This window comes from Zonotrichia albicollis, chromosome 20, assembly GCF_047830755.1.
Source record: "Zonotrichia albicollis isolate bZonAlb1 chromosome 20, bZonAlb1.hap1, whole genome shotgun sequence".
Lineage (NCBI taxonomy): Eukaryota > Metazoa > Chordata > Aves > Passeriformes > Passerellidae > Zonotrichia > Zonotrichia albicollis.
This window is the reverse complement of record NC_133838.1, coordinates 11333791-11358722: the sequence shown is the minus strand read 5'-3', so window position 1 is coordinate 11358722 and position 24932 is coordinate 11333791. Positions and strand designations below refer to the sequence as shown.

At 55.3% G+C, this 24932-nt stretch overlaps 1 protein-coding gene across 1 annotated transcript; it reads left to right on the top strand.

The window, feature by feature from the left end:
* The first annotated feature begins 13395 nt into the window (after positions 1-13395).
* Positions 13396-23000, top strand: HEYL (hes related family bHLH transcription factor with YRPW motif like). The gene is made up of 5 exons (XM_074555541.1): positions 13396-13802; positions 17261-17327; positions 17674-17757; positions 18199-18280; positions 19570-23000. The coding sequence occupies exons 1-5, from the start codon at positions 13723-13725 to the stop codon at positions 20238-20240; spliced, it is 984 nt and encodes a 327-aa protein (XP_074411642.1). The 5' UTR covers positions 13396-13722; the 3' UTR covers positions 20241-23000.
* The last annotated feature ends 1932 nt before the right edge of the window (positions 23001-24932 follow it).

Sequence of the window (24932 nt, the reverse complement as noted above, 5' to 3'; positions counted from 1 at the left end):
CCAGGGCAGTTTAGGGGTTCCCTGGGGGATGTGGAGCTCAGAAATGGTCCCAGATGAGCAGAGACCTCCCCAAATCCTCCCTGAGATGCACAGGGAGCTGGGGACAGGCTTTTAGTGATCCTGCTTTGGGTTCTTGTGCTGCCAGGACAGTTTGGAAGCTTCTTGGGAGATGTGGGGCTCAGAAATGGTCCCAGATGAACAGAGACCTCCCCAGATCCTCCCTGAGGTGCACAGGGAGCTGGGGAAAGGCTTTTAGTGATCCTGCTTTGGGTCCTCCTGCTGCCAGGGCAGTTTAGGGGTTCCCTGGGGGATGTGGGGCTCAGGAATGGGTCCCAGGTGAGCCAGGCCTCCCCAAATCCTCCCTAAAGTGCACAAGAAGCTGGGGACAGCTTTTAGTGATCCTGCTTTGGGTTCTTGTGCTGCCAGGGCAGTTTAGGAGCTCCTTAGGAGATGTGGGGCTCAGAAATGATCCCCAGATGAGCAGAGACCTCCCCAAATCCTCCCTAAAGTGCACAAGAAGCTGGGGACAGGGTTTTAGTGACCCTGCTTTGGGTTCTGCTGCTGCCAGGGCAGTTTGGGGGCACTCTGGGAGATGTGGGGCTCAGAAATGGGTCCCAGGTGAGCCAGACCTCCCCACATCCCCCCCAAGCAGGGAGGATTTTCCATTCCCACCACGGCTGCCCCTTTTGCTTTTATCCACGTGGCTTCCTCTGTTGTTTTTTTTTTTAATTTTTATTTTTTCTCCTCCATCCCTACAACCGGAAGACAAGGACTTGCTGTTTGTGCACTTCCCTGGGGCTGGGGAGTGTCCCTGGGGTCCCCCCCTTCTCCCACAGGGTTCTGCCTCTCCTGCTGTCCTGGCTGACAACTGGACTTTTTCCTGCTGTGTGTTGTTGCTGTGGATTTCACTGCATTGTCCCACCCCTCCGGTGGTTTTTTTGCCATGTAAATGGGATCCCTCGGGGTGTTTTTCCATAATAAACCGTGTTGGTCCCAGCCCTGCTCCCACAATGAATGTTTGGCTCCCTGCTTGGGACCTCCCAGGTTTTTTATGGTGGTGGGGCAGAAGGAAAAAGGGTTTTTGGGGGTTTAAGGGAATTCAGAAAATGTGATTCAAGCTCCTGTTTGGGGCTGGAGAGCTGTGGGATTCCAGGGGTGGGATGTGCTGTGATCCAAACACCTCCCTGTGCTTCGTGAGCAGCCTTTGTGGGGCACCTGGGCTCGTGATGGATAAAAATACAGCTTGGCAGGAGGCTTTTGTCAGCTTGATCTTCTCCCAGCCAACAGGTGGGAGGCAGCACAGGCTCAGCAGAGGAGATTTGTGAGATTTATGGCTGCTGAAGCCCCGGCTCCATCCACTGCAGCTCCTCCCTGCCAGTCAGGGGAACAGATGGGCCGAGGGGAAGCGGCAAATTCTCCATCCATCACCAAATATGGCCAAGGAATGTCCGTGGGCCTTGGGGCAGCATCCCTGCTCTGGGGGTTCATTTAAGGGATGGATGGATGGATGGATGGATGGATGGATGGATGGCCCTCAGCATGTTCCTGCCTTCCCCCAAACCCATCCCCAACCCTGCTGTGCTCCTCCACAAGATGCTTGGAGGGGAAAAAAAAAAAGAAAAATAAATCAAATTCCATCCACAGATGATGCACCAGGGAAAGCCAGGTGTGTCCATCCAGCCCTGGGAGCCAAAAGCTGCAAGGACAACCCCAAGCCCTTGGTTGTGAGACACTGAGGGACAGGGGGAGCTTTGTGCAGGTGGATTTGGGATTTGCTGCAAGGACAACCCCAAGGTCTTGGATGTGAGACACTGAGGGACAGGGGGAGCTTTGTGCAGGTGGATTTGGGATTTGCTGCAAGCCTGAGGTTTTGATTCTGCTGCCTGTCTTCCAAGCTTTTCCCTTGATCAGGCACGGCAGGGCTTTGCAGTGCTTTGAAATGAAGCCCAAGGAGGAGGAGGAGGCAGAGCTGGTGGGAATTATGCTGCCACTCAGCAATTGTCAGCACAGATGTTCCTGAGGTAATCACCACCCTGAATAGCTGAGCTGCTGCTTGTGACAAATTCAGGATTTAACCCCCAGAAACTCGTGGGGTGTGTTGAGAGAGTGGGACAGCCCTGGTGAGCGTGGCAGGGAGGTTGGGCTGAGCCTGAACTCTGCTCTCCTGGTCCTTTGTGGGCACCAGGGGAGTTGTGACAAGTCCCTGCCTCAGTTTCCCCCATCAGCATGGCAGAATCGTGGAATCCCAGACTGGTTTGGGAGGGGAACTTAAAAATCATCCAGTGCCACTTAAAGATCACCCAGTGTCACTCACCTCCCACTGTCCCAGGGTGCTCCAAGCCCTGTCCAGCCTGGCCTGGAACGCTTTCTAGGATGGTGAATCCAAATCAGATGAATGAACGGAGGATGATTCCAGCTCCTTAGGGAGGGAAAGCAGAAACCCAGGAGTGCTCTGGAGTGCAGGGGAACCCCTGCAGATCCTGGCCACGCAAATCCAGGCCTGTCCTGTGGCCCAGCTGGGAATTCCTCTGCAGTTTTACTCCTCCCTGGAAAGCAGAATAGGCACCAACAACCCCAGGCAGGAGCCTGCAGGATAAAATGTCAGTGCAGGGGAGCTGGTGACAGGGTGACAGAAACACCCAGAGCTGGAGGGGCAGATAAGGGGACCTGGAGGCAGGAGAACAAGCAAAGGGCACTGGCTATCAGCGCCACTGGGGCCGTGCCAGGGTTTGTGCAGCCTGACCATCTCGTCCCTTCAACACTGCTATTTTTGGCCGTGCTTGCTGACACCTCTGTCAGCAGTGCCTAAAATGGTCCCCTCTGAGCACAGCCAGGGCCACCGAGGGAGCCGTGACCCAACGGGGCGGGTGTGGAACCGCTGATGGAGCCTCCAAGAGGCAGCTCCGGGCTGGGCCAGCTCCTCTGGAGATGCTCTCTGGTGAGTTCTGCTGTTAATTCAGCCCTGAGATAGGTGAAAAGTCTCTGTTTTGAAGAATGAATCGGAGTTCTTCAGTTTTTGGTCTCAGGGTTGTTTATCCAAAAATAAATTATATATTTATATAAATATAAATAATGTATATAATATTATATACATTATATTTTATATTTATATATTTAATCTATAATTGTTGTTTATCCAAAAATAAATTATATATTTATATAAATATAAATAATGTATATAAGATTATATATATTATATTTTATATTTATATATGTAATATATAATACATATTATATTTATATAGTATGATATACTATAGATTAAACATTATATATTATATAATAATAAACTATATTTTAATATATTTATAGAAACAAAAAAAATCTGTTTTATTATTTACTATTTATTATTTAATATTTAATATTCAACATTTAATATTAATATTTAATTTATTTATATATTAATAATCACTATTCATCTTTATTATTAATAGCAATAATTTATTATTTAATTATATATTATTATTTATATTTCATTGTTATTTATCTTATCTATAAAAATTTTCTTTCTGAATTAATAAACAACCTCAAGACCGAAAAGTGAAGAGTCCAGATTCCTCTCTCTCGAAGCAGAGACACCCTGCACATTTGGGGGCAGCAATTAACAACTAAAACCCGAGAGGGCTGGAGCCAGAGGGCAAAGATCTTATCTTGGACCCACAGCACAAACCCACCCTGCTCCCCTGCCTGGACATCACATCCCCTTTTAGGAAAAAGCTGCTTCATTTTCCCAGCTCTGCCCACGGAGATCTGTCTGTCCCATTCCTGCAGGGACGGCTCCGTTACCGGGGCTGCATTCAAAGCGCTGCTGGCAGCGCTGGGGATGGGGCTGTGCCATGATCACCCCTGCGAGCACAGCACAGCAGAGCAGGGGGGTCTCGGGACCCTCTGGGGCTGCAGCAGAGCTGGAGAGGGGTTTGGGCAAGGGCGTGGAGTGATAGGGTGAGGGAGAATGGGTTTAAACTGAAAAAAATTGAGATTTCAATTGGATATGGGGAATAAATCCTTCCCTCTGAGGGTGGTCAGGCCCTGGCATCGGTTGCACAGAGCAGCTGAGGATGCCAGGGAGGATAAATGAGGGAAAATCTGCTCCTAATGCACGATGAGGGAAGCTGTGCTGATTTTTGGTGGGAATTGGAGCACGAGTGGACATTGCTGGGATTCGGGTCCATCCTGATGGGGATGCCTTTGCCGCAGGGATGGGGACAGGGGACAGGGACAGTTGTGGTGCTGAGCAGGTGCCACGAGAGGGCGTGGAGGGCTGCGAGTGCCACCAGAGGTGACCTGGTGGCCGATGTCCCTTCCTTGGTGCCCTGATGGCATCCCCGCCTTCCCCTGGTGCTCCTTCCCTTCAGGTGCCTGTTTGGGGGCTGTGAACGGGAATTTGCGCCCCCAGAATGTCCCCAACCCACCCCTCTCCATGGGGAGGGGCAGTGCTTGAAGCCCACCAAGCTGGGCATGCAGAGTTTTCCTCAGTGCCAATTCTGGCGTGGGACACACATCCTTATCAGGCACTTTGTCACCCAGAATAACCGGCTGTGGGGCTGTGGGGCCACCCCACATGGCAGGGGTGGAGTGATGGGGGCTTGTCCTGCTGGCTGCACAAACAGCCCTCCTCCTCCTCCTCCTCCTCCTCCTCCTCCTCCTCCAGGTGCGGCTGGGAATCATTAGGAGCTCTCTGCGCCGGCTGAGTGTGGGAACTGGAAGGGAAAGCTGCAGAGAGGCCTTCTTTCATCTCCCCACTCCCTCCTCCCCCCGTGTCTGCCAAGCCTGGCTTCCTTTTGAATCCTTTAGCTTGTGCCAAGCGAGGGAGAGCAGGAGGAGGGGGGAAGAAAGAGAAAAAGGGGAAAAAAAAAAAGGAAAAAAAAAAAAGCAGCAACCACAGGAATGTGTCCAGGGATCTGGCTTCATTCAGGCTCTGAGCCCTGAATACCCCAGCTCCACTCGGGGAGCTGGAGGGAGGCAGCAGTGGGAAAACAAACAGGGAAGAGCTGTGAGGTGGGGACAAATCAGGGAGGGGGACACGTCCCCTGCATGGCACCAGGAGTTAGGGTGGCACAGGTGCCATGCTGGGAGCAGAGCTGCCATGGCTGGGTGAATCCTGGCTGTGCTCCGTCCCGGGATGGGGACACGGTGCCCAGCCCATCCACATCCCACCACCCTGGGGATGGTTCCCAGCCCATCCACACCCCACCAGGGCTGCTGCCAGGGGAGCCTGGGAGAGCCTTTCCTCCACCACATGGGGAGAAGGATGGTTTTTGACTCGCTGCCGACTTTATTCCCAGCAAATTAATAATTTCCTCTTGTGGCAGCAGCGCTGGCCCGAGCGTGTGCGCGCTGGTGGCTCCCGCTGCCCTCCCGGAGGCTCCCACTGCACCTCCCTCCATCCCCATCCCCAGCTGGGCTCCCTCCAGCTGTGCAGGGCTGTCAGATCCAGCCCAGCTGTGCCGGCCGCGGCCTCGGGAGCGTCCCGGCGGGAGCAGGGCCCGGCTGTGAGCTGTGAGCTGATGCTGTGAAATGATGCTGTGAGTGCCGGGGAAGCGCCTTGGGTGGCGGCGAGGGAGGCGCAGCTCCAGCAAGGAGCTCTCGCTGCCTCTTGGCTTCGCAGCAGCGCTCGGAAAAATGGGAAAAAAGCAGAGAGGGAGCCGCCAGCACAGTCTGGGCTCTGTCCTGGAGACACGGGGCGGCCGCTGGGCAGGGATGGGAGCACTGTGTTGCAGTGTGATGTAATGCCCTGTTTCAGCTATCCCAGTTCCTTTCCCAGGTGTGCCAGTCCCCTCTCCCTTCCCTTCCCCTTGCCTCCTGCTAAAAGCTGTCCGTAAATCTCGGTGTGCCAGCAAGGGTGCATGATTGGGAAGTTCAAAAGATGCCTCTCAGCCCTAGGGACATTGGGCCATCCAGGTGTCACTTGTCCCCTGAGACTTCCCCCCTCCTACCTGGTTGGTGGGATCCCTACTCCTTCCCTCTCCCTGGGGTTAAAAGACACTGCAACCACGCGGTTCTGGGTTCTGTTTATTCCTGTGGGCCAGGAATAAAGCTCTGGATCCAAACCCTCCAGCAGAACCGACTCCTTTCCCTTCACCATTGCCTAAAGCCTTCCCACCAGAGGTAAACCTGAGCTCCTGCACACCTGGACTTGTCCCAAGTGTCCAGCTGCAGCATCCAGCTAACCAAAGGTGTCTGTGGGGTGAAACCACCTCAGCTGCCACCCTTGGTCAAGCAGCAAGGGCCAGATGAGCCCAGGCACGTTCTGTCTGGCAATATTGGGACATAACTCCAAAACGGCAGAGAGCTGGGGTTTGTCACCTGTGTCCTCACTCTGTGCATCCCCTCCAGCCCATGGAAGGCTCTCTGGGGCTGTCCGTGTGTCCATCCGTGTGTCCGGTCGTGGCACAGACGCCTCTCCCCAATGCAGGCACCCGCTATCTGCAGATCTGCTGGGAACCATTCCTCCAGCAAGCGATTGTGTTTTGTTCCTTATTTATATCCCCGGGGTGGTGCCACAGGTGGGCGATTGTTCCAGCTGACAGCCCGAGAGGCGAAGGAACGAGGCTGAGCTTCCTGCTATTCAATTAGAGAAAGTGAGCATTCAGCAGCAGCTGCTGGCTGCTGGCAGGAGCAGAACCCTGCCGTGGTGGGCGCAGGAAAAGGCAGGAAAAGCTGCCTGGTGCCATGGGCACTGCGGGTTCTGAAACACCTCTGGCTGCCACTGCTCTCTGCTCTGAGTTTGTTTTTTAGGAGGAGAATTCCTGATCACAGCAGCTCTGTGGAGCAGAAATCGGATAAGGAGGAGCTGGGAGAAAAGGGGGCTCAGGGGGACCCTCTGGCTCTGCAAAACTCCCTGACAGGAGAGGGATCAGGCTCTGCTCTCAACAAGATGAGAGGAAACAGCATCAGGGGAAGTTTAGATTGGATAATAGAAAAAGAAATATCTTCACTGAAAGGGTGGTCAGGCACTGGAATGAGCTGCCCAGGGCGGTGGTGGCATCACCATCCCTGGAAGTATTCAAAAACATAAATGTGGCATTTGGGGACAGGGTTAAACGGAGAGCATGGCGGTGCTGGGTTAATGGTTAAACTCGATTTTAAGGGTCTCTCGCAGCTTTAATGACTCTGTGGGAAGCACCAGCGTGGAAAACAGCAGCGTGTGGTGGTGGGGGACGCTCTGAGTGGGGAGAGGCCATGCCAGGAGCAAAGCCAGGAGCTGGAAGTGCCGGAGGGAGCAGCTGCCCCCAGGCCCGCAGCTTCACCCCTGCCCTGAACTCTGCGTGATCCCTGACCCTGGGGCCTCTGTGGTGGTGGCTTTGGGAGCCCTCTGGATGTGCATTTCCCCTCCTCTGTGCTGGAATTGCCAGGGGATGATCCCTTCCCCTGCTGGCTGGGAGCCTCATTGTCCCTGTTTCCCCAGACATGTGTGTGCATTCCCTCAGGAGGCCGGCAAGGGAGGGAGGAGTGTGAGCTCCACATGGGGAACAAACCTTATCCATCCTCCCCTCACTGCCTGGGTCCCTTTTGAGGCATCCATGGCCTTGTGGAAGCCCCTGCAGCACCCAGGGTGCAGTGAGAATTTAGTGTCTCCATGTGCCAGGAGCCCAAGGCCATCCCTGCTCTGTTTCCTTCCCTCTCTTCTGAACTTCCAGTGAGATTTTGGGTTCTCCATGTGCCTTGAGCCCAGGGCATCCCTGCTCCATTTCCTTCCCTCACTCTCCCCATCCTGGGGCTGATCCAATTGCAGAAGAGTCTCCTGCTGCCACCTCTCCCTGTCCCTTCCCTTTGCCATCTGTCCCCAGCACAGTGACAACCTCACTGGTGGCATTGCTGCTCCAGATCCTCCTGTGCACCCCTGTGTCACAGACGTGTTTATGGAAAATCCTTTCCTTAGGATTTTTTCCCCTGAGAAGCTGAGAGGCCTCAGGAACAAAATTGGTTATCTGCTGCTGTGGAATGCAACAGGTGCATCTGGGATTGGTCTCATGTGATTGTTTCTAATTAATGGCCAATCTCTGTCCAGCTGTCCGGACTCTGTCTGAGCCACAAACCTTTGTTATCATTCCTTCTTTTTCTCTTCTTAGCCAGCCTTCTGATGAAATCCTTTCTTCTATTCTCCTTTCTTCTATTCTTTCAGTATAGCTTTAATATAATATATATGATAAAACAATAAATCAGCCTTCTGAAACATGGAGCCAGTTCCTCATCTCTCCCTCATCCGGGGACCCCTGTGAGCACCATCACACCCCTGGGCTCTCTGTTTCCCCCGGGCTCCGGGGATGTCTCCCAGGCTGGCTGTGATCACCAGGACACGATCTGCACACACACACACACGGAGAGCCCCAGATGCCTCCACGCACGCCAGACCCGCAGCTCCATCGCGCCGAGGGTGGGACCGGGCTGAGCTCAGCACCTCGCACGAACATCGGAGACACTGCAGCAGCCGAGGCAATCAGCACCAATTATCCCCCTTTGGGAGCTCGCCCTGGAAGCTGCAGAGGCTTTTCCGTGCTTTGGGAGTGATGGGGGTTGGAGATGCCAAAGCAGCGGCCACGTCTGAGCAAGGCTCGGTGCCTCGTGTGGCTTCCAGGGGGCTGGGAGGGCTCGGGGGTGATGTCTGTGGATGTTAAAGGCACTTGTGAAGCCAAGCAGCACAGGCACATGCTGTCACTGCCTCTGCAGTGCCATCTGGCCAGCAGCGACGCAGCTAGAACCAGGGCTGAGCGCAGGAGAACATTTTACAACAGAAAGCAATTAACAGAATAAAGCCCTTTTTAAAATCCCGTAATTAAAAACAGTCCCTCCCCCTTGTTTTCCTTTTAAGCTGAAAGTTGCTGTTTACTCATTTGCTTTACAAAGTGTGCCTTGTTGTGGCTTCAGAAGAAATGAAAGTTTGAAGTGGTTAGAGAAGAAAGGCTCTGGGGCTGCTGCGTTCCAGGCAGGGCGGAGGGGCAGGGGCTCTCCAGCCCGGCTTGTTTGTATTTGTTCTTGTCTACTCACAAGATCGCTAAACACACATTTAACAAGTGGTGAAGCTGTCTACCAGCCCGATCTCTCCCAGGGTTCATGAGAAGAGGCCTGGCACATTAGCATTGCTGGGGGAAGGGGAGGGAGGACAGGCCTTTTGAAGGGTTGGCGTTTTGGGGCTGAGCAGGGAGGGAAGGGCTCCTTGCACAGGCCAAGTCCCAAACAAAGGCATTGTGTTCCCCGGAGCCCTGGGGACTGGCCCCGGGGGAAGGCCAGGACCTTGCCTCACCAGCCATGGGTTTTCCCATCCCAGCTCCTCTTGTTTCCTAGCAGGAGTGCAGCCCGAGGGCCATCCAAGGCTTTCCAGAGGTGGAGCAGGGCTGGCACCTCCAGGGCTGGCTCATCCATCTCTGAGAGTGAGAACCAGGGCTGCAGGGTGGTCATGGGGACCATCCTGTGCCACAGCAGCTCACCTGTGTCCCACCACCCTCACCTTGTCCCCACCACCCTCACCTTGTCCCCACCACCCTCACCTTGTCCTCATCATCCTCATCTTTTCCCCATCACCCTCACTTTGTCCCAGTCACCCTCAGCTTGTCCCCATCATCTTCACCTTGTCCTCATCATCCTCACCTTGTCTTCACCATCCTCACCTTGTCCCCATCACCCTCACCTGTGTCCCATCACCCTCACCTTGTCCCCATCACCCTCACCTTGTCCCCACCACCCTCATCTTGTCCCCATCACCCTCACCTTGTCCCCACCACCCTCTCTGGGTACAAAATACCAGAGAGGAGCAGCCCAGTGTCCAGTGGCCACAAATCCTCAGTCCCTCTCTGGGTGGCCCTGACCTCAGGGGGTTCCTGGACATGCAGTGACCCCATCTGTGGGCAGGTTTGGTGTAATATCAATTATCACTCATTTTGGCTTCTCTGTAAAGTGAGTGCCCAGTGCAGCAGTGCCATTGTGGGTGGGGAAACTGAGGCACAACCCCACTGGTGATGTGTGATGCTAAACCATCGGGATGGTGATCCTGTCCCTCAGCCCCACTGCCCCAGTGACACAGAGTGGCACAGGCCCAAGGGGACACCAGCAGCTGCAGGCTGTCCCAGCTGAGAGCCCGGCAGGTGCAGCCTCTGGATCCCATGGGATTGCAGGGCTGAGCCACATTCCCAGACCCGCCGTGGGGCAATAGGTGTGAGGACACAGCCAGCCCTGCCAGGGTGGTGAGGGCAGCGCCGGATTCCAGCTCCCTGTGCCTGCCTGGGGAAGGGTGAGGCCACGGCTTTGTGGGAAAATGTTGTTTTTCCCTCCCCTGGCCTGCCCGTAGCAGTCGGCTGGGCGGGCTCGGCGTTGCGTGGGCAGGGGAAGTGGGGGAGAGTTTGCAATTGTGGTGCCTCTGGCTTGGAGCAGAGCCACGGCAAACAATCCTCTGCTGGCCCTGCTCCAGATCTGACAGAGCACCGAGGTGATAGCGCATTCATCCCTCCACGCTTTCATCCCAAATCACCTCCTGAAAGCCCTGCCTGCTTCTCCTGCCCCTGCTGGATCTGCTCAGCCACAGAGGGAGGCAGCCTGTCCACAGCCAGGAATCCTGTCCAGCATCCCTGCGAGGCCTCTGCCTTGGAAATTACAGCTGTGGGACCTGAGGCTGGGAGGTGATGCTGACTGAAGTTGTGAGGACAGGGCATTCCAGGCATGCACGGGGTTAAACCAGAGGTGTCAGTTCACGGGGAGGTAACAGATAAGTCCTGCTCCCCGGCTGCCTCTGCCTTTCCAGAAGCCTTGCCCTCCCTCCCGCATTCCAGCTGCTGCAGCTTTTCACAGCTGGCCGCTCTCCTGGGACATTTCCCAGAGCTGGGAAGGCAGGGAGGGGAGGGAGCAGCGTGGTCCCAGCCTGGGAGGGGGGTTGGTGCCTGGGCTGACCATTTCTCCTCCAGGGACACTCAGTCTGGAGCCTTTCACCCCCAGGACAGGCCTGGCACAGGCAAACCTAGGCAACCCCTGGCAGGGATCCACCCTCAGCCCCGGCCTGGAGAGTTTTTCCTGCTGCAGGGAAGGGACATCAATCTTTGCAGCTCACTTATTCCTTGGCCTCTGAAGCAGGGGAGCCAATTAGTGCTGGGTGTGATGGATGGCTTAGCCCCGTCCTCGTGACACCCATCCTCTGGAAGCAGTTCCCACCACGGAGAGGCACAGCCAGCCGGAGCAGGGGACAGCTCTCAGCAGCTCCTGAGTCCCTGAGGGTCTCACAGGGGTCCCACAGGCATTGCAGCAATGCCTGCTGTGATTGCTGAGGGGAAACAGCTCCAAGCACGGGGCCAGTGCTGTTAATTCAGGGCTTGGGGAGAGATTTCCTCTGATAATTCCCTGGCTTGGCTGTGGCGAAGCCTGGAGCTCTCCAGGGAAGAGCGAAGCAGCTCTGGGCAGAGGTTGGGCACCCACTGCTCATGGCTCTGCCCTCGGGGTCACTGTGCCGTGGGAATTGGCTGCAAAGATGCCCAGTGAGAGGCCAGGAGGGGCAGAACCCCCATTTCTGCACCCCTTGCCTGCAGTGGGGGACACCTGGCTGCTCCCTCCCGTGGGACATGGGTGACACCCCCAAAATCAGCTCCCCTCACGCAGCTAAACCCATTTAATCCTTCCCTGTTGTCTCCACTGAACCATCCCATGAGGGGTCCCTGCTCCATCTGGGGTGGCTCAGATGTCCCTCACAATCCCCCCTGGGATCCCTGGGGTAGGTTGGAAACGACTCTCCAGGAGCACAGGCTGGAGAACGGATCCGATTACAGGAGAAGTGGGTTTGGGGGCCCCTGCTCTGCTCATAATGAAGTGTAATCCTAGAAAAACATGTTGCCAATTACACTTCAATTGAACCCAGATAATGATGCTTAGACAGGGCCCAGAAAAGATGGAGTCTGGACAGTGAATTCCTTTCTAATGGAGAAGAAAAGTGCTCCTCTGTGGCAGGTCTGGGCTCGGCTTGGTGCAGGCTCGCTGTGATATGAGCAAGAGCCTGAAACAACCAATCTCAGGATCCCATTTAAATGGTTTTATCAGTGGAAAGAGTATTAATCTCTCAAAAACACATGTTTATGGGAAGTTTGGTTTGGAGATGTATGTGTTTCTAACTGAAATCACTTTGGGAAGGGAGGAGGAGCGGGTCTCAAAACTGCTAAAATAACACTTTTCTAATTCTTCTGCTTCAAAGTAACTTTTCATTTGGAAATGTAAGCTAATAACAGCTCGGCTTCTTGACCACTTCTCGCAGTGAAAACAAAACACCAGAATTAGAGCAACAAAGCGCTGCGACCTAAAGCAAAGGTTTTACTCCCTTTTTTTTCAGTTTACAAACACTGCCGAGAACTCAGCGCTCCACTCCAGCCCAGGTCCTTGCTGCTTCACTTCAGAAGGGAGGATGGTGTGGTTCAGGTCCCCAAAATCTCGAGGGTGGGTCTGTGTTTTGCTCAGCGTGGGCGAAGGGCAGGCAGGAGCCGGGATTTGGCTTTTCCGGAGCTGCTGGGGAATCGCAGACACCTCGGTGGGTGAGCTGGCAGAGATGGCTGAGCGAGATAGGGAGCACAGCCCGGGAGGCCACGGCAGACGGGCGGCTTGGCTGGCCCGGGCTCTTATCGCCGCCGCGGTCTCTGCACAAGGGCTTTGGGAAACCCACGTGTTGCCAGATCTCAGCGCTGATTATTTTCTTCAAAATAAAAGGCATTATTTTCGTACTGGGAACCTCCACTTCGGCGCTCTCCCTCCTCCCCTCTCCCTGTCTCTCTCCCACACGCACACGTTTTTGCTGCCTTGGGGGATTTTAGCAGCAGCAGCAGCAGCAGCAGGGCTCTGAAAAACAGATTCCTGCAGGAGCGCGGAAAGGGAGATGCTCGCTCGGCGCTGGGCTGTGGGTTAAACTTTCCAGAATTGTGAAAACACACCAGAAAGCGATTCATCCCAGTGTTACAAAGCCTAAAGTTGGGCTTCGGCCGTTTTGCCTCGCAGGGTCGGTGTCAAACGCCCTGGCAGCGCCGGGAGCTGGCACTTGAGGAGGCTCCGAGGCTGTGGGAGCGTGGCAGGGAGCCGAGCTCCCGGTGGCACCAGAGCTGGCCCGAGCGCGGTGCCACCGCTGCCACCCGGCCCTCCCGGTGGCCACCGATTGACGGCAGCCCCTTGAGCCGAACCGAGCGAGCCCCGAGCCCGCAGAGGCGGGCAGACATGCGTGTGCGTGTGGGGCTGGATGTTGATTTTTCCCTGAAACAACTCAAGGCTTTATCAGTCCCATCTCTTTCCCACGGTTTTCTGTTGCCAGTGAGGTCACTGGTCCCTTTAAACTGGGGCTGAGGCCAATGTGCGGCGGGTGGAAGGGGGGCCGCGGGCAGGAGCGGGGGGGACACGAGACGGTTCACACAGACTGTTCCTTTTACAGGAAGACTTGGGATTTCGACCAGCGAGCGGGAGGAGGCGGCGGGGCTCGCAGGGGGGGCCCTGGGAACCGGGGAGCGCCGGCGCGGCCGCGTAATCCGTCACTCCCGGGAGATGGTGGCTCATTAACCCATTAGCCGGGAGGTGGGGACGTGCCGGGAGGGAGCCGGGCAAGGCGAGCCGGGGGTGGGAGAGGCGCAGCGGGCAGGGGAGGAGCCGTGCGGGGCCGGAGCGGCGGAGCGCGGGCAGGGACAGAGCGCTGCCCCGAGCACGGCGGGCACGGACGGCACCGGGGCCACGCGTGGGGAAACCTCGGCCAGCCCAGCGGCCTCTCGCCGTGCCAGCATGAAGCGGCTCTGCGAGGAGAGCTCGTCCGACACCGAGTCTGACGGCACCATCGACGTGGGCCGGGAGGAGGAGTACAGGTGAGGGCAGGCTCCGTCCCACGCGGGATTTGGGGTAAAAAACCCCCAAAATTCCAGGACCGCTCCCCGCGAGCTGCGAGGGGCGGCAGCGCTCGGTGCCTGCCGGGGCACGGTACGGGAGGGCACCGGGGCTGGCACGGCTGCACCGGGCACGGCACAGGAGGGCACCAGTGAGGGCATCGGGGCTGCCACGGCTGCACCGGGCACGGCACAGGAGGCCACCGGGGCTGGCACGGCTGCACCGGGCATAGCAAGGGAGGGCACCGGGACTGGCACGGCTGCACCGGCCACGGCACAGGAGGGCACCGGGGCTGGCACGGCTGCACCGGGCATGGCAAGGGAGGGCACCGGGGCTGGCACAGCTGCACCGGGCACATCAAGGGAGGGCACCGGGGCTGGCACGGCTGCACCGGGCACGGCACAGGAGGGCACCGGGGCTGGCACGGCTGCACCGGGCATGGCAAGGGAGGGCACCGGCGCTGCCACCGCCGCAGCGGGAGCCCCTCGCACCTCGGTTAACCCCTCGGGGTCCTGCGGGATGACCCCAAAGTGCCGGCCACGGTTGATGCTGGCCACGGGGCTGACCCGGCAAGGAAACCCAAGTAGCCATACAAGTGTTAAAGTCAGGAGAATCTCATCAAACGTGGCTTCTCCTGGCAGGTGGCAGAAGGGCAGTGGGACCCGTTCTGTCCTCTGCACCCCGAGATGGGGCAGCCCCCCAGAGCAGAGGTACCCACAGCCCTGCACTCAGGCAGCCCGAGCTGCATTTTGGCTTTGCTGTTTTGAGGGAATGGTGAGGACAGGAGCCGTGCGTGGTTCCCAGGCGATGCCCTCAGGCTCCCCTGGCACCGGGCACGCCAGGCTGGGTCAGCCCTCCCAGGCTCCGAGGGTGCAGACGGCACAGGGGATGAAGGAAAGGCTCTGTTATTTGTTCCCATCCAAAAATCAGCTGCTTTTGAACTCTTGTTTCAGTAGCCAAGTGTTTCCCCTCCCTCAGCGTCCAGCGAGGCCTTGGATTAATTCATTCCCTCTTGCTCTTTGCTATCCTGAGTGGAGGAACTGCCTGGCTGGTGCCAAGCTCAGCTTCTCATGGGATTCAATTCATGAATCTGCCTCTGATACAGTCGCAGCAGAGTCGGGCATGTCTTACACAAAATGTCCTGCAGAAATTCCCTGAGCCCTTATGCGTTTCCAAGTGCATCAATATTTAAGCTGCTTTCCTGCTGCAGCTGAAATGTATCCCAGCTCTTCAAATCAGTGCAGCACTGAGCCCACAGGGATAAAACACTGGAATTGTCACAGTATTTTATTTTGATTACCAGTAATGATGAACTTTTAATCTCTCTGTGGTGCTGCTAATGTGTTTGCCTTCTCGAGCCAGTGGTGGAACCAGGCTGGCTGTGATCTGGTGATATTTGTATAGGTGCATGTTGTTCCTCATGCCACGCAAATCTACGGCCAAAAGAGCAGTTCCTGCCCTGCTGGGGGCACACCCTGAGTAATGCCAGCCTGCATGGGATGCTGGTGCACCCAGAAAAATCAAACATTTCCAGGTGGGGAGTGAGGAGGAGGAGGAGTGATTAGAGCAGAGAGAGGCTGCCTGCCTGGCTGGGGTTCCCAGCCCATTACCCATCGGTTGGGTGCTTTAGCAAACCAGTTTCCCTGTAGTGAGGGGATGAGTCACGCCGGGTGTGAGGCTTGGATCGGTGCGTGGAGCAAGTTTAGGCTGCGGGGTCACTGCACAAGTGCAAGATCTGCTCAGTTCACAGCCAGAGTTGTGCTGTGGATGATAAAACCAAGCAAAGAGCAATGCAGAAATTTTAATCATTGGAGAATACACTCACACTACTTTTTATGTGGTTCAAATCCACCAGATGTATTTTTAAAATACATTTTGCAGTGAGATGGGTGTTGATGTCCACATCACCAAGAGCTCACCAAGAGCAAAACATTCAGAAACTCTACAAAGAGAGTTTCAAAAATCCCTATTCCTCTTTGGCTGCCTATTTTGCATTTCCAGGTGAATACAGCACCTACCCCCTGCACCTAAAACATCCTGGTGTCCATACAGAGCCCATTTTCACACCAAAATTGCTAATTTTCTGTGTGTCTGTGTAGCTGGCAATGCGTGTTAGTACTTGTGGAGCCAGCCAGCACCTCTGCCCAGAGAGAGCCCACCCAGCAGACATTCAAATAGGGGACCTGCATGGAGATGAGCAGAGCAGGCAGTAGAAGAACGTGTTATTGTGTAAAACCACTTCTGAAAGCAGCTCGCTTGGGCCTATTTTTAATAGGCTGCCCTGGGTCGGCTGGCTGCAGACAGCACTGTCTGTGCAGGAAAATCTTTAATAGACTCTTATTAAAATGCTTCGTCAAGCTGAAAAACATTTGGGTTGGGGTGGACCCAAGTGCCCCTTTTCCAGATTTGGGTGTGTGGCACCAGCTCTGCTCCTTGGGGCGTGCTGGGCTGGCCAGGGCTGTGTTCACATCCCTGCTCCGAGTGGGTTTCGTAAGGCACAGGGACAGCCCCGAGCCAGCTGCCCTTTGCAGAGGGACAAACCCTGCTTGGGGGAGGTGGGAGGGGGCCCAGCCAGCCTCATCCCCCTCCTCATCCTCAGGGTTCTTGCTGCAGGGAGTTTCCCACCCCTGGTTATCCGTGGTTATGGAGACTTCACCTCCATGGGTTGAACTTTGCCTCTTTCTGCGTGTCTTGTGCTGACCTTTGGGTGCTTTTAGCTGGGTGGTTTGTGGGACCCTGCTCCTCAGATTGTCCCCACGATGTCCCTCATCCCCTGTGAGCCAGCAGGAGGGTCCCTGCTCTGTCACCAGGTGTCCTCTCTGAATGGTTCAGGGGTGTCCGTGAGTTCAGAACGCCCCAGCCCACCCCGAAAATCGCGGTTTGGGAAGCGACTGCTCTGGGAAGCCCTCAGAAACCACATCAGTGGCACCACTGGCCTCACCCTGAGGAGCAGCCAGCCCTCCCTGGGTGGGAGCTGGGATCCCAGGGCTCACATCCCTGCTGCTATCACAGCTCCGAGATGCAAAGCCCTGCAGACAGGGCAGGCTCAGACACGAGAGAGAGACGGGAGGTTCACACATGGAGGAGAAAAGGCCGTGACTCCAGAGCTCAGATTGCTGCTTTTCAGGCCCTGTGGAGGTGCCATCACAGGCTGGGATGGAGGAATTGTGCCTGGGAGAGGATGGACAGTTTGGTGCAGAAATCTGTCCCAGGCTGGTGGGAGGTTCTCAGAGGGGAGAGAGTGGGATTCAAGTGTCTGCTTTGCTCCCCATCCCCAATTCCTGAGCTCTGTGTTGTGGGTAAAAATGAGATGGGAACCACAGAAGACATTTTTTGGGGTGGGGGGGGGGGGAAACTGCAGATGGCAAATGTGTGTGGAACATATGTGCAGCAGAGGTTGCTCTCCTGCCAGAAATAATCCCCTCTCCTTCCTTTGCAGCCATGTTTCCAGGTCCGTGTCTCCCACCACGACATCTCAGATACAAGCCAGGAAGAAGAGGAGAGGGGTGAGTGTCCTTTATGATGATCAGAGCAGTTGTGTCCCCTGTTCAGGCTGACCCTGTGTGTCAGGAGAGCACTGGGGAGCTGTTGGCCAGTCCTTACTGTTAAAATGACCTTTACACTCCCCCAAAAAGCCAATTTTCCCCCAGAGATTTGGCCTCAAACCTGGCAGAAAATGGGAGAGCAATTTCACCTGGGCTTACCACACCAGCCCACGTTTCTCCACCCAACTCCTGCACCCCAAAACATTGACACACACAGCCCTCCCAAAGCACCTGGAGGGTTTCAGACCTGTGAGCTGTGGCTGTCAGTGACTGTGGCTCCTTCTGTCTGCTTGGGAATCTCCCACAGATCATCGAGAAGCGGCGTCGCGACCGCATCAACAGCAGCCTCTCGGAGCTGCGGCGCCTGGTGCCCACGGCCTTTGAGAAGCAGGTGTGTGTTTGGGTTTGGGGAGCCCCTGGTGCCCCCTGGGACGTGCAGGGTTTGGGGTACAGCCCCCAGAATGAGGCAGGCTGGAGCAAGGCTTTGCCTTTCTTATCCTCCTCCCTCACGGGAGTAAGTGGGTGGTGGAATTGGGGTGGTGAAATGATATTAGCAAATATTCCGGAGCCCTGGGGAGGATCAAATCAATCTAGGAAGTGTTTTGCAGATATGAGGAAGCACAGAAATGGGGGTTTTTCAATCTGCATCATGAAGGAGCTCTTTTTTCTGCTCACTTGATGTGAAAAGCAGAGGCCTGGTGGATGCCCTGTGCCGTTCTGACCACTTCTGGGTTTCAGGGAGGAAATCATTGGTCAGACCCTGGCTCCTGAGGGGCACAAAGCCCTGGGCTGTAAAATGACAAATGACTTTTCCTTTTTGCTCCCAACACAGGGGTCTTCCAAGCTGGAGAAGGCAGAAATTCTCCAAATGACAGTGGATCACTTGAAAATGCTTCACGCCACAGGAGGAGCAGGTAAGAGCTGCTCTTGTGAGCACACGGGTGAGGTGAAGGTGCAAACCTGGAAGGAAAATTCCCCACTGGAATTTGGGGAGCTGCCTCCAGCCAGCTCTGCCTGCTTCCCAAGGGAAATACCTTTTGAAGGAGGGCAGAGGGGCATTTTCCTACAGATGGGTCAGCATCCCATGCATCCATTTGGGAGTCTGGGGTATGTGGGATGCTGAGCCCCCAGCCCCACAGGGACAGCACTGTTGGTGTCACACCCCCTGCTAAAAGCTGTTTTGCCAGAGACTCATTTATTCCTGCTCAGAAATGGAGCCTGCTTCCAGAAAAACCATATTAAACTCTTTACCTCCTCCCTGGGATACATTTCCTGCGGAGGCTGAATTCTGCATGAGGGCTCTGCAAATAAACAAGGCTTTTTTTCCCTTTCTGTTCTTTTTTTTTTTTTTTTTTTTTTTTTTGTCTGTGTGTCTCTTGGTTGTTATAAGAAGAGAGAGGGAGCCCTGTGCAAAACCCAACAAAGGTCTTATTTGTACTGAGACCTCAGTACAGACCCTCTGTCCTGTTCCAGTTAACAGGATGGAGATCACAGCTCCAGTAAAGAAGCCTCTGGCTTGCTTACCACCCAGTTTTGGCTTGCTGGGGACATTGCTGGCATCCAGGCTTTGGTTCAGGGCTGTAACTTGGTCTGGAACATTTGTTTAGATATTCAGTTTGACTGCACTGCAACAAAGGGCTGCATTGTCACGAGAGACCCCGTCAAGCACAGTGGTCCAGCACTTCACTGTGCTGTGACATTCTCTGCTTTATTGCTTATGGTCTCATGAAGCTGCAAGTTGGGAGCAGAAGCCTGAAAATCAGCGGTTGGTTGGTGATTTCTGTGGCTTTGAGCTTCCTCAGCCCAGCTGCTTTGCTTCTGACACTGCTTTAAAGGGTGTGTAAATTTTGGGAGCCAGGCAGAAGGAAGTGGTGCTCAGTTGTGTCCTGAGTGGAATATCCTACTGGCAAAGGCAGCCCAGTCTATCCCACAGCCACATCTCCAGCATCACTGGTAGAATTCAATAGGAAAAAACCCTTCCTGACCCAGGCAGGTTTGTCCCTCTGAGATAACCACAGATGCCTCTCTCATCTCACAAACGCCCAGTCCCTTGGGACACCCACTTGGCTGCCTGCTTCAGGAATATCACACAGCAGCAAAGTGCCTCAAGTGAGATACACAGTGCATTAGAGAGGGTACTGAAATCCAAGCGCATTCCTGAGCTCTGCACGGTTTTACTGCCACCCATGTCCTTTCTCTCCAGGCTTGCTGGATGCCCGGGCTCTGGCTGTGGATTACAGGAGCATCGGATTCCGCGAGTGTCTGACTGAAGTTGTCAGGTACCTGGGCATCCTCGAGGGCCAAAACGCTGCCGACCCCATCCGGCTGCGACTCCTCTCCCACCTGAACAACTACGTGGCAGAAATGGAGCCCTCACCCGTGGCCACCTCCCTGCTGCCCATCCAGAGCTGGCCCTGGTCCTTCCTGCACGGCGCCGCGGGGCCCGTGCAGATGCCCAGGAGAGAGGCTGCTCCCGCTGCTCCGCTCGTTCTGACTGCATCTTCCCTGCCCTACCCCAGCCCTGCAGTGAGGCCGGCCCCTCTCCGCCGTGTCCCCGGTGAGATGCTGCCCTCCCGCCGGAGCTTCCTGGCCAGCAGGATGGGCTCCTCCAGCCGGAGGGCCCGCGGTGCCAGCTCGGCCACAGCCGTGCCAGCCGTGCCCAGGATGGCATCGCCGGCGGGAGCGCTGAGAGAGGGCTCATCCAAGAGCAGCCAGATCGCCACATTCCTCTTCTCCCCGGCCTCTGCAGGCATCCCTGTGCCGCCAGCTTACGCGGCACCTCCCGTCTTGGGCGCTGCCACGCAGGGACCAGGGATCAGGGTTGGGACATCCAGGATCTGCCGCTCCTGGGCGACGGAAATCGGGGCTTTCTGACCCTCCCTCGCCCTCCGGAGACAGGAGTTCTTCAGTGTTCATCACCCTGAGGACAAACTCGGTTGAAAAGGCGTCTTTCCTGCTTTGCAGAAGCCAAGGATCCATAGAGAAAATTCTCTCTGCTCTCGCCTCCCTCCTCGCGCCGCCCTCCTCGCCTCACCACCACGCGTCCTCTCCCTCGTGATGCCTGCAAACGTAAATCACATCCAGTTCCACGCACTTGTCTGCACGAGGCCACACTCCAGACCCTTCTGGATACGAGAGAGGGGGCACACACAGATCCCAGCCCCATTCCTTCTCCAGCAAACCCCTGTGCCGAACCCAGCCTCGCTCTCCTCTGGAAAACAGCCAGCCTTGAAATACTGCCTTTATTTCCCCGGGGACTCGGAGCTGCCAGCCAGACTTGCTCATGCCGATTCCCTGCGACGCATCCCCCAGCTGCAGCACCTAATTTTGGTGTGCGGGGATGGACACAGCTCACAGCCCGTGCCCAGCACTGCTGGCACCCTCAGGGCAGGCTCCAGCCCCCCCAGCTCCCTGCTAATCCCCGTGCTTTCCTCTCTGCATTACCAGCTTTTCCCACTTACGTGCCCTTAAGGTGGAGTGAGGCAGCGGCTTAGCAGGGCTCGTTCCCACAGCCCGGCTGAGATCCTGCCGTGGCTGCAGGGCCTGTGCTGGATTTCTCCTGCTGGAGCAGCCAGCCAGGCTGCCCGGGCACAGCCCCTGCCCCGCACCGAGGTGTGAAGAGGTGAGACAGAGGATTTCAAAGGGACGCCTGTCACCAAGGGGAAGGCTCTGACTGCCAAAGTGAGAAGAAAATGCCTTTCCTTCTGCCAGCCTCCCTGCTGGAGCTGTCTCTCCTCCACCCCCTGCTGAACAGCCATGACTGCAAAGGGGGAAAATGGGTTGGAGCAGCCTGAATTTGAAGTGCCTCCCTTGTTCTCCCTGAGCTCAGCATCCCTCACCCTCCCCTCCCACGATGTCTCTGTTTTCTTTCTCCAGCACTATGTTTGGGTCTCACACCTCTCATCCCCCTCCCTGGGCCGGGACCAAAACCCACTGAGGTGTCACTGCACTTGTCCTGAGAGCTCTCCCTGTGTGCCCCATGATGGCTGTCACAGCAGGTCACACCTGTGCTCCTGCAGCTGGCCTCGCCTCCTCTCCTCTTTGGGCAGAAAAAACAGAAGCTTGAAGCTTTCAAGCCACCCTTGTGCCACATCCCATGGTGGCAGAGCAGGTGTCCCAGTGCTCCCCCTCACCTGAACAAGCATTTGTGCCTTGACTTGCTGGGATACACGTGCAGAATATTCTGGACCCAGCTGCATGCTCAACCCTTGCCCACGACAAAGAGAGAAGAGGTCAGTGCAAAGAAAGGTGAAAAAGAGGGAGAAGATCTCTTTTGAATGGGAGAAACTCTTCCCATGCCTCAGGTCAGAGGTGCAGCCGGTTGGGCTGCGCGGATGAGCTGTTGTTTTCCTTCCTGCAGATGGTATCTGCCGTGTGCATGTCAATGTATGTACCTGCCATTGTTTGGGAAGTGAGTCCCTCCCAGCTGTTTTGGTGGAAGTCATCGCATTAACACACAGAAATGCCTCTGCTGCTTCTCACCCTTGTCCTCGAGTGCTGCAATCAGCCAGGAACAACATATTCCCTTTTAATAAAGTCACAGGAGGGAAATCCTCGTGGGGCCTGGCTGTTCCTGCAGCTGGTTTGTGCACTAGAGCTCACGGCCTCACTTTACACTGTGCAGTGCTCTTAGATTCACGAGCTGTGACATCAGCTAAGGTGTCAAATAAAGTCTTTCAAACCCCTGTCCTGGTTGTGCAATGTAGTGTTGAAGTGAATCCAATCTGCTCGGATCACAGAAGGGACCTGGGAAGGTCATTGGTGAGTAATTTTGTGCCAGGTTTTGATCCCTGAAAAGCTTCATAAAAAAGGTAAGATGCAGATTTTGAGGTGACATCCCCTCTGATTGTTTTATAGCTCTTGGTCATTCTGGCCCTAAGACTTTTTACTTGGGAAAACAAGTCAAAATGAGAGGGTGTTCACCAAGGCTTGCCCTGAGATTGGCAATAGAAGAAATAATTTCATTTAATGTCTACAAAAGTGTCAGGGAAGAGATGGGGTCTGGCAGAGCCTTGCAGCCAGACCGAGGGCTCGCCCTGCTCTGCTGACCCTTTGCAGCCAGGACCAGAATAACCCCTGTGGCATCTCACTGTGGGGAAATGCTTTGGACTAAACAAAGAGCCACAGCTGAGAGCCTGTCTCTGTTTTGAGGAAAGGACCAGTAAATGATCCCCTCTTCGTGAAAGATGCTTGGGAGAATTTTACTGGGGAATGGTGGGAATTCAACTTCCTTTCCCATAACTCCTCCTCGCTGCAAAATGCCTTTCAAAACCGCCCATAAATCCCTTCCTTAAGTGCTGTGTGGGGAATTGCTGGAAGGGAGCAACTGCAGCTGTGATGGAGTCATGCAGCATCCGTCTGGGAGCGGGGAGAAACTTCAGGAGCAATAATGGGGCTATTGATGAAGGCTGGTCCCGCTGGTGCCCGGGCTGCCCTGACCCGGCTGGAGGTGATGGTGGGAGCTCAGTGCTCTGCTCTGGCCTCGGCCAGAGAGAAGAACCAAAACCAAATTCCCCTCCGTGGGAGGCAGCCACACAAACCGGCCCCGCGGGCTACAGGGCTAAAACAAAACAGAGACAGTGGAAAAAAAAAAAAAAAAGAAAATAAAAACCAAACCCACTTCCTGATCTCTGCGGATCAAACGGGAGCCAGGGTGGGTGGAAGGGCATCGGTTCAGGCCCGTGGGGTTTTCTCCCCACAGCAACACTGTGATTACAGAGCAGTAGCTCGGGACTGCAGCTTCATTTTATTTTGTTTTTTCCCAGGGTTTTCTTTAGCCTAAGCCCTAATACATCCTGGCAGCTTTTGATCTACCCTGCAGGGGAAATCCCCGAACTCTGGCTGCACTCCCTTCATCCTTGTTCTTCAGGCAAAATAAAAATCCTGATGGAGAAGGCTGTGGGAAGGCGTGGGCAGCTCAGTGGCACAGCGGTGTTAAACAAGGCTCCCACCCAACATGGAACAAATCAAGGTCCTGATGAACGAGCTTGGAGGGGACAGGGACACTCCCAGGCTGTGGGAGAGCTGCTGAGCAGCAGGTGCTGCAGGAGCCAGCCCTGCTCTCCCAAATTCCCCTGCATGACAAACATTGCTTATCTCAGCCCTGGGTGAAATGTTCTCCCTCCTCCCTGCTCCTGGAGCAATCCCTCCCTGCCATCTGCTGGCGAAATCCTAAAGCCGAGGAGGAGAAACCCTAAACCGGGGACAGCATTTGGTGGAAAGCCTGCCATCTGTGCTGAGAATTGGCTGATGTTTCAGGGTGACCATCAAGGACCGAGGCACAGCTCAGACACACGGTGGCACAGCAGCTTGGGAGGCCTCTGGATGATGGATGGGTCTCCCACCAGCACCATCGATGGGCATGGATTGGCCAGATAAAGCCATTAACAGATGTCCCTTCTCCTCCAGGCGCTGCTGAAGGTCCTGAGAGAGCCAGCTGGGGGGATCTCAGGTACCTCAGGTCATCAGGAGCAGCTGCACTCGTGTGCTGAGGGCACCAAGAGCAGGGGGTCCCTGGGGCAGTTTTGTACCCCCAGCCTGTCAGTCTGTGTGGGGAGTGAAAAGCACCGAGCAGGACACAGGGCTGTGGCTGTCTGCACCGAGTCCCCCGGGAGGGAGCACAAATGTCACTGAATATGTTTCAAATCAGAGCCACAGCGGCTGCTGCAGCCAAAGGGCGTTTTATGTGGAAACACGCTCTTTGAGCTGGGCTGTGTTTTGACTTTAGCTGTCAAAGCAGGAGCTGAGCGCTTCCACAGCGACATGCCTGTGTCGTGTCCCTGGTTTCCCAGCGGAGGAGGTGCCAGCTGTGAAGGACCGAGCACAAAACAGTGGCAGGTGTGATCCCACCCGTGCGGCCTCGCAGCACCATCAGCTGTTGGGAGAATGATGAGAGCAGGAGGAGGAGGATTTGTGTCATTCGTGTTTTTCAGGACAGAAAATATTGCTAATCACTACAATTTGCTTTGCTATTTTTACCTTTTTTCTGCTACTCTTCATTATTCTACTGTAGTGGAAGATTATTCCACTGAAGGGGAAGATACCGTATCTCGTTTTTATGATAACGCTGTATCCCGCTTTTAAAGCAAATTAAAGGCAATTTAACAATTGAAAAGCCACAATGCCCAGCTAACCAGTGTCTACAGACTATTTTAGTCCCCCTTAACAGGACAGCCATGGAGCCTGAAGGTCACTGATGAATCACTGAATCCTGCACTGCTGTGTCCTCACGCTCCGCTGAAGATGCTGGAAATAGATAATTACGGATCTCCCCGGAGCTGATCTCGTGAGCGTGAAGCCACGGGACGGCAGCAGAGGGGGGTGAATCCCTCTCTCTTTCCAGCAGCTTTCTGTTGGGAGCTGTTTAAACCTCACCCTGGGAAGAGGGACTGACAGCTCACTTCCATGGGGAGGCATTGGGATGGGGCAGCCCATGGTGGGAGCTGGCACAGCACCGGGGCTGCTGCAGGAATTTGCGCTAATTTGGGGAAAAATGATGCTCTGAAGAGGAGGAGGAGGTTGTGGGAACAGCTCTTCATCCCGCTGCCAGCAACACCTCCAAAACCA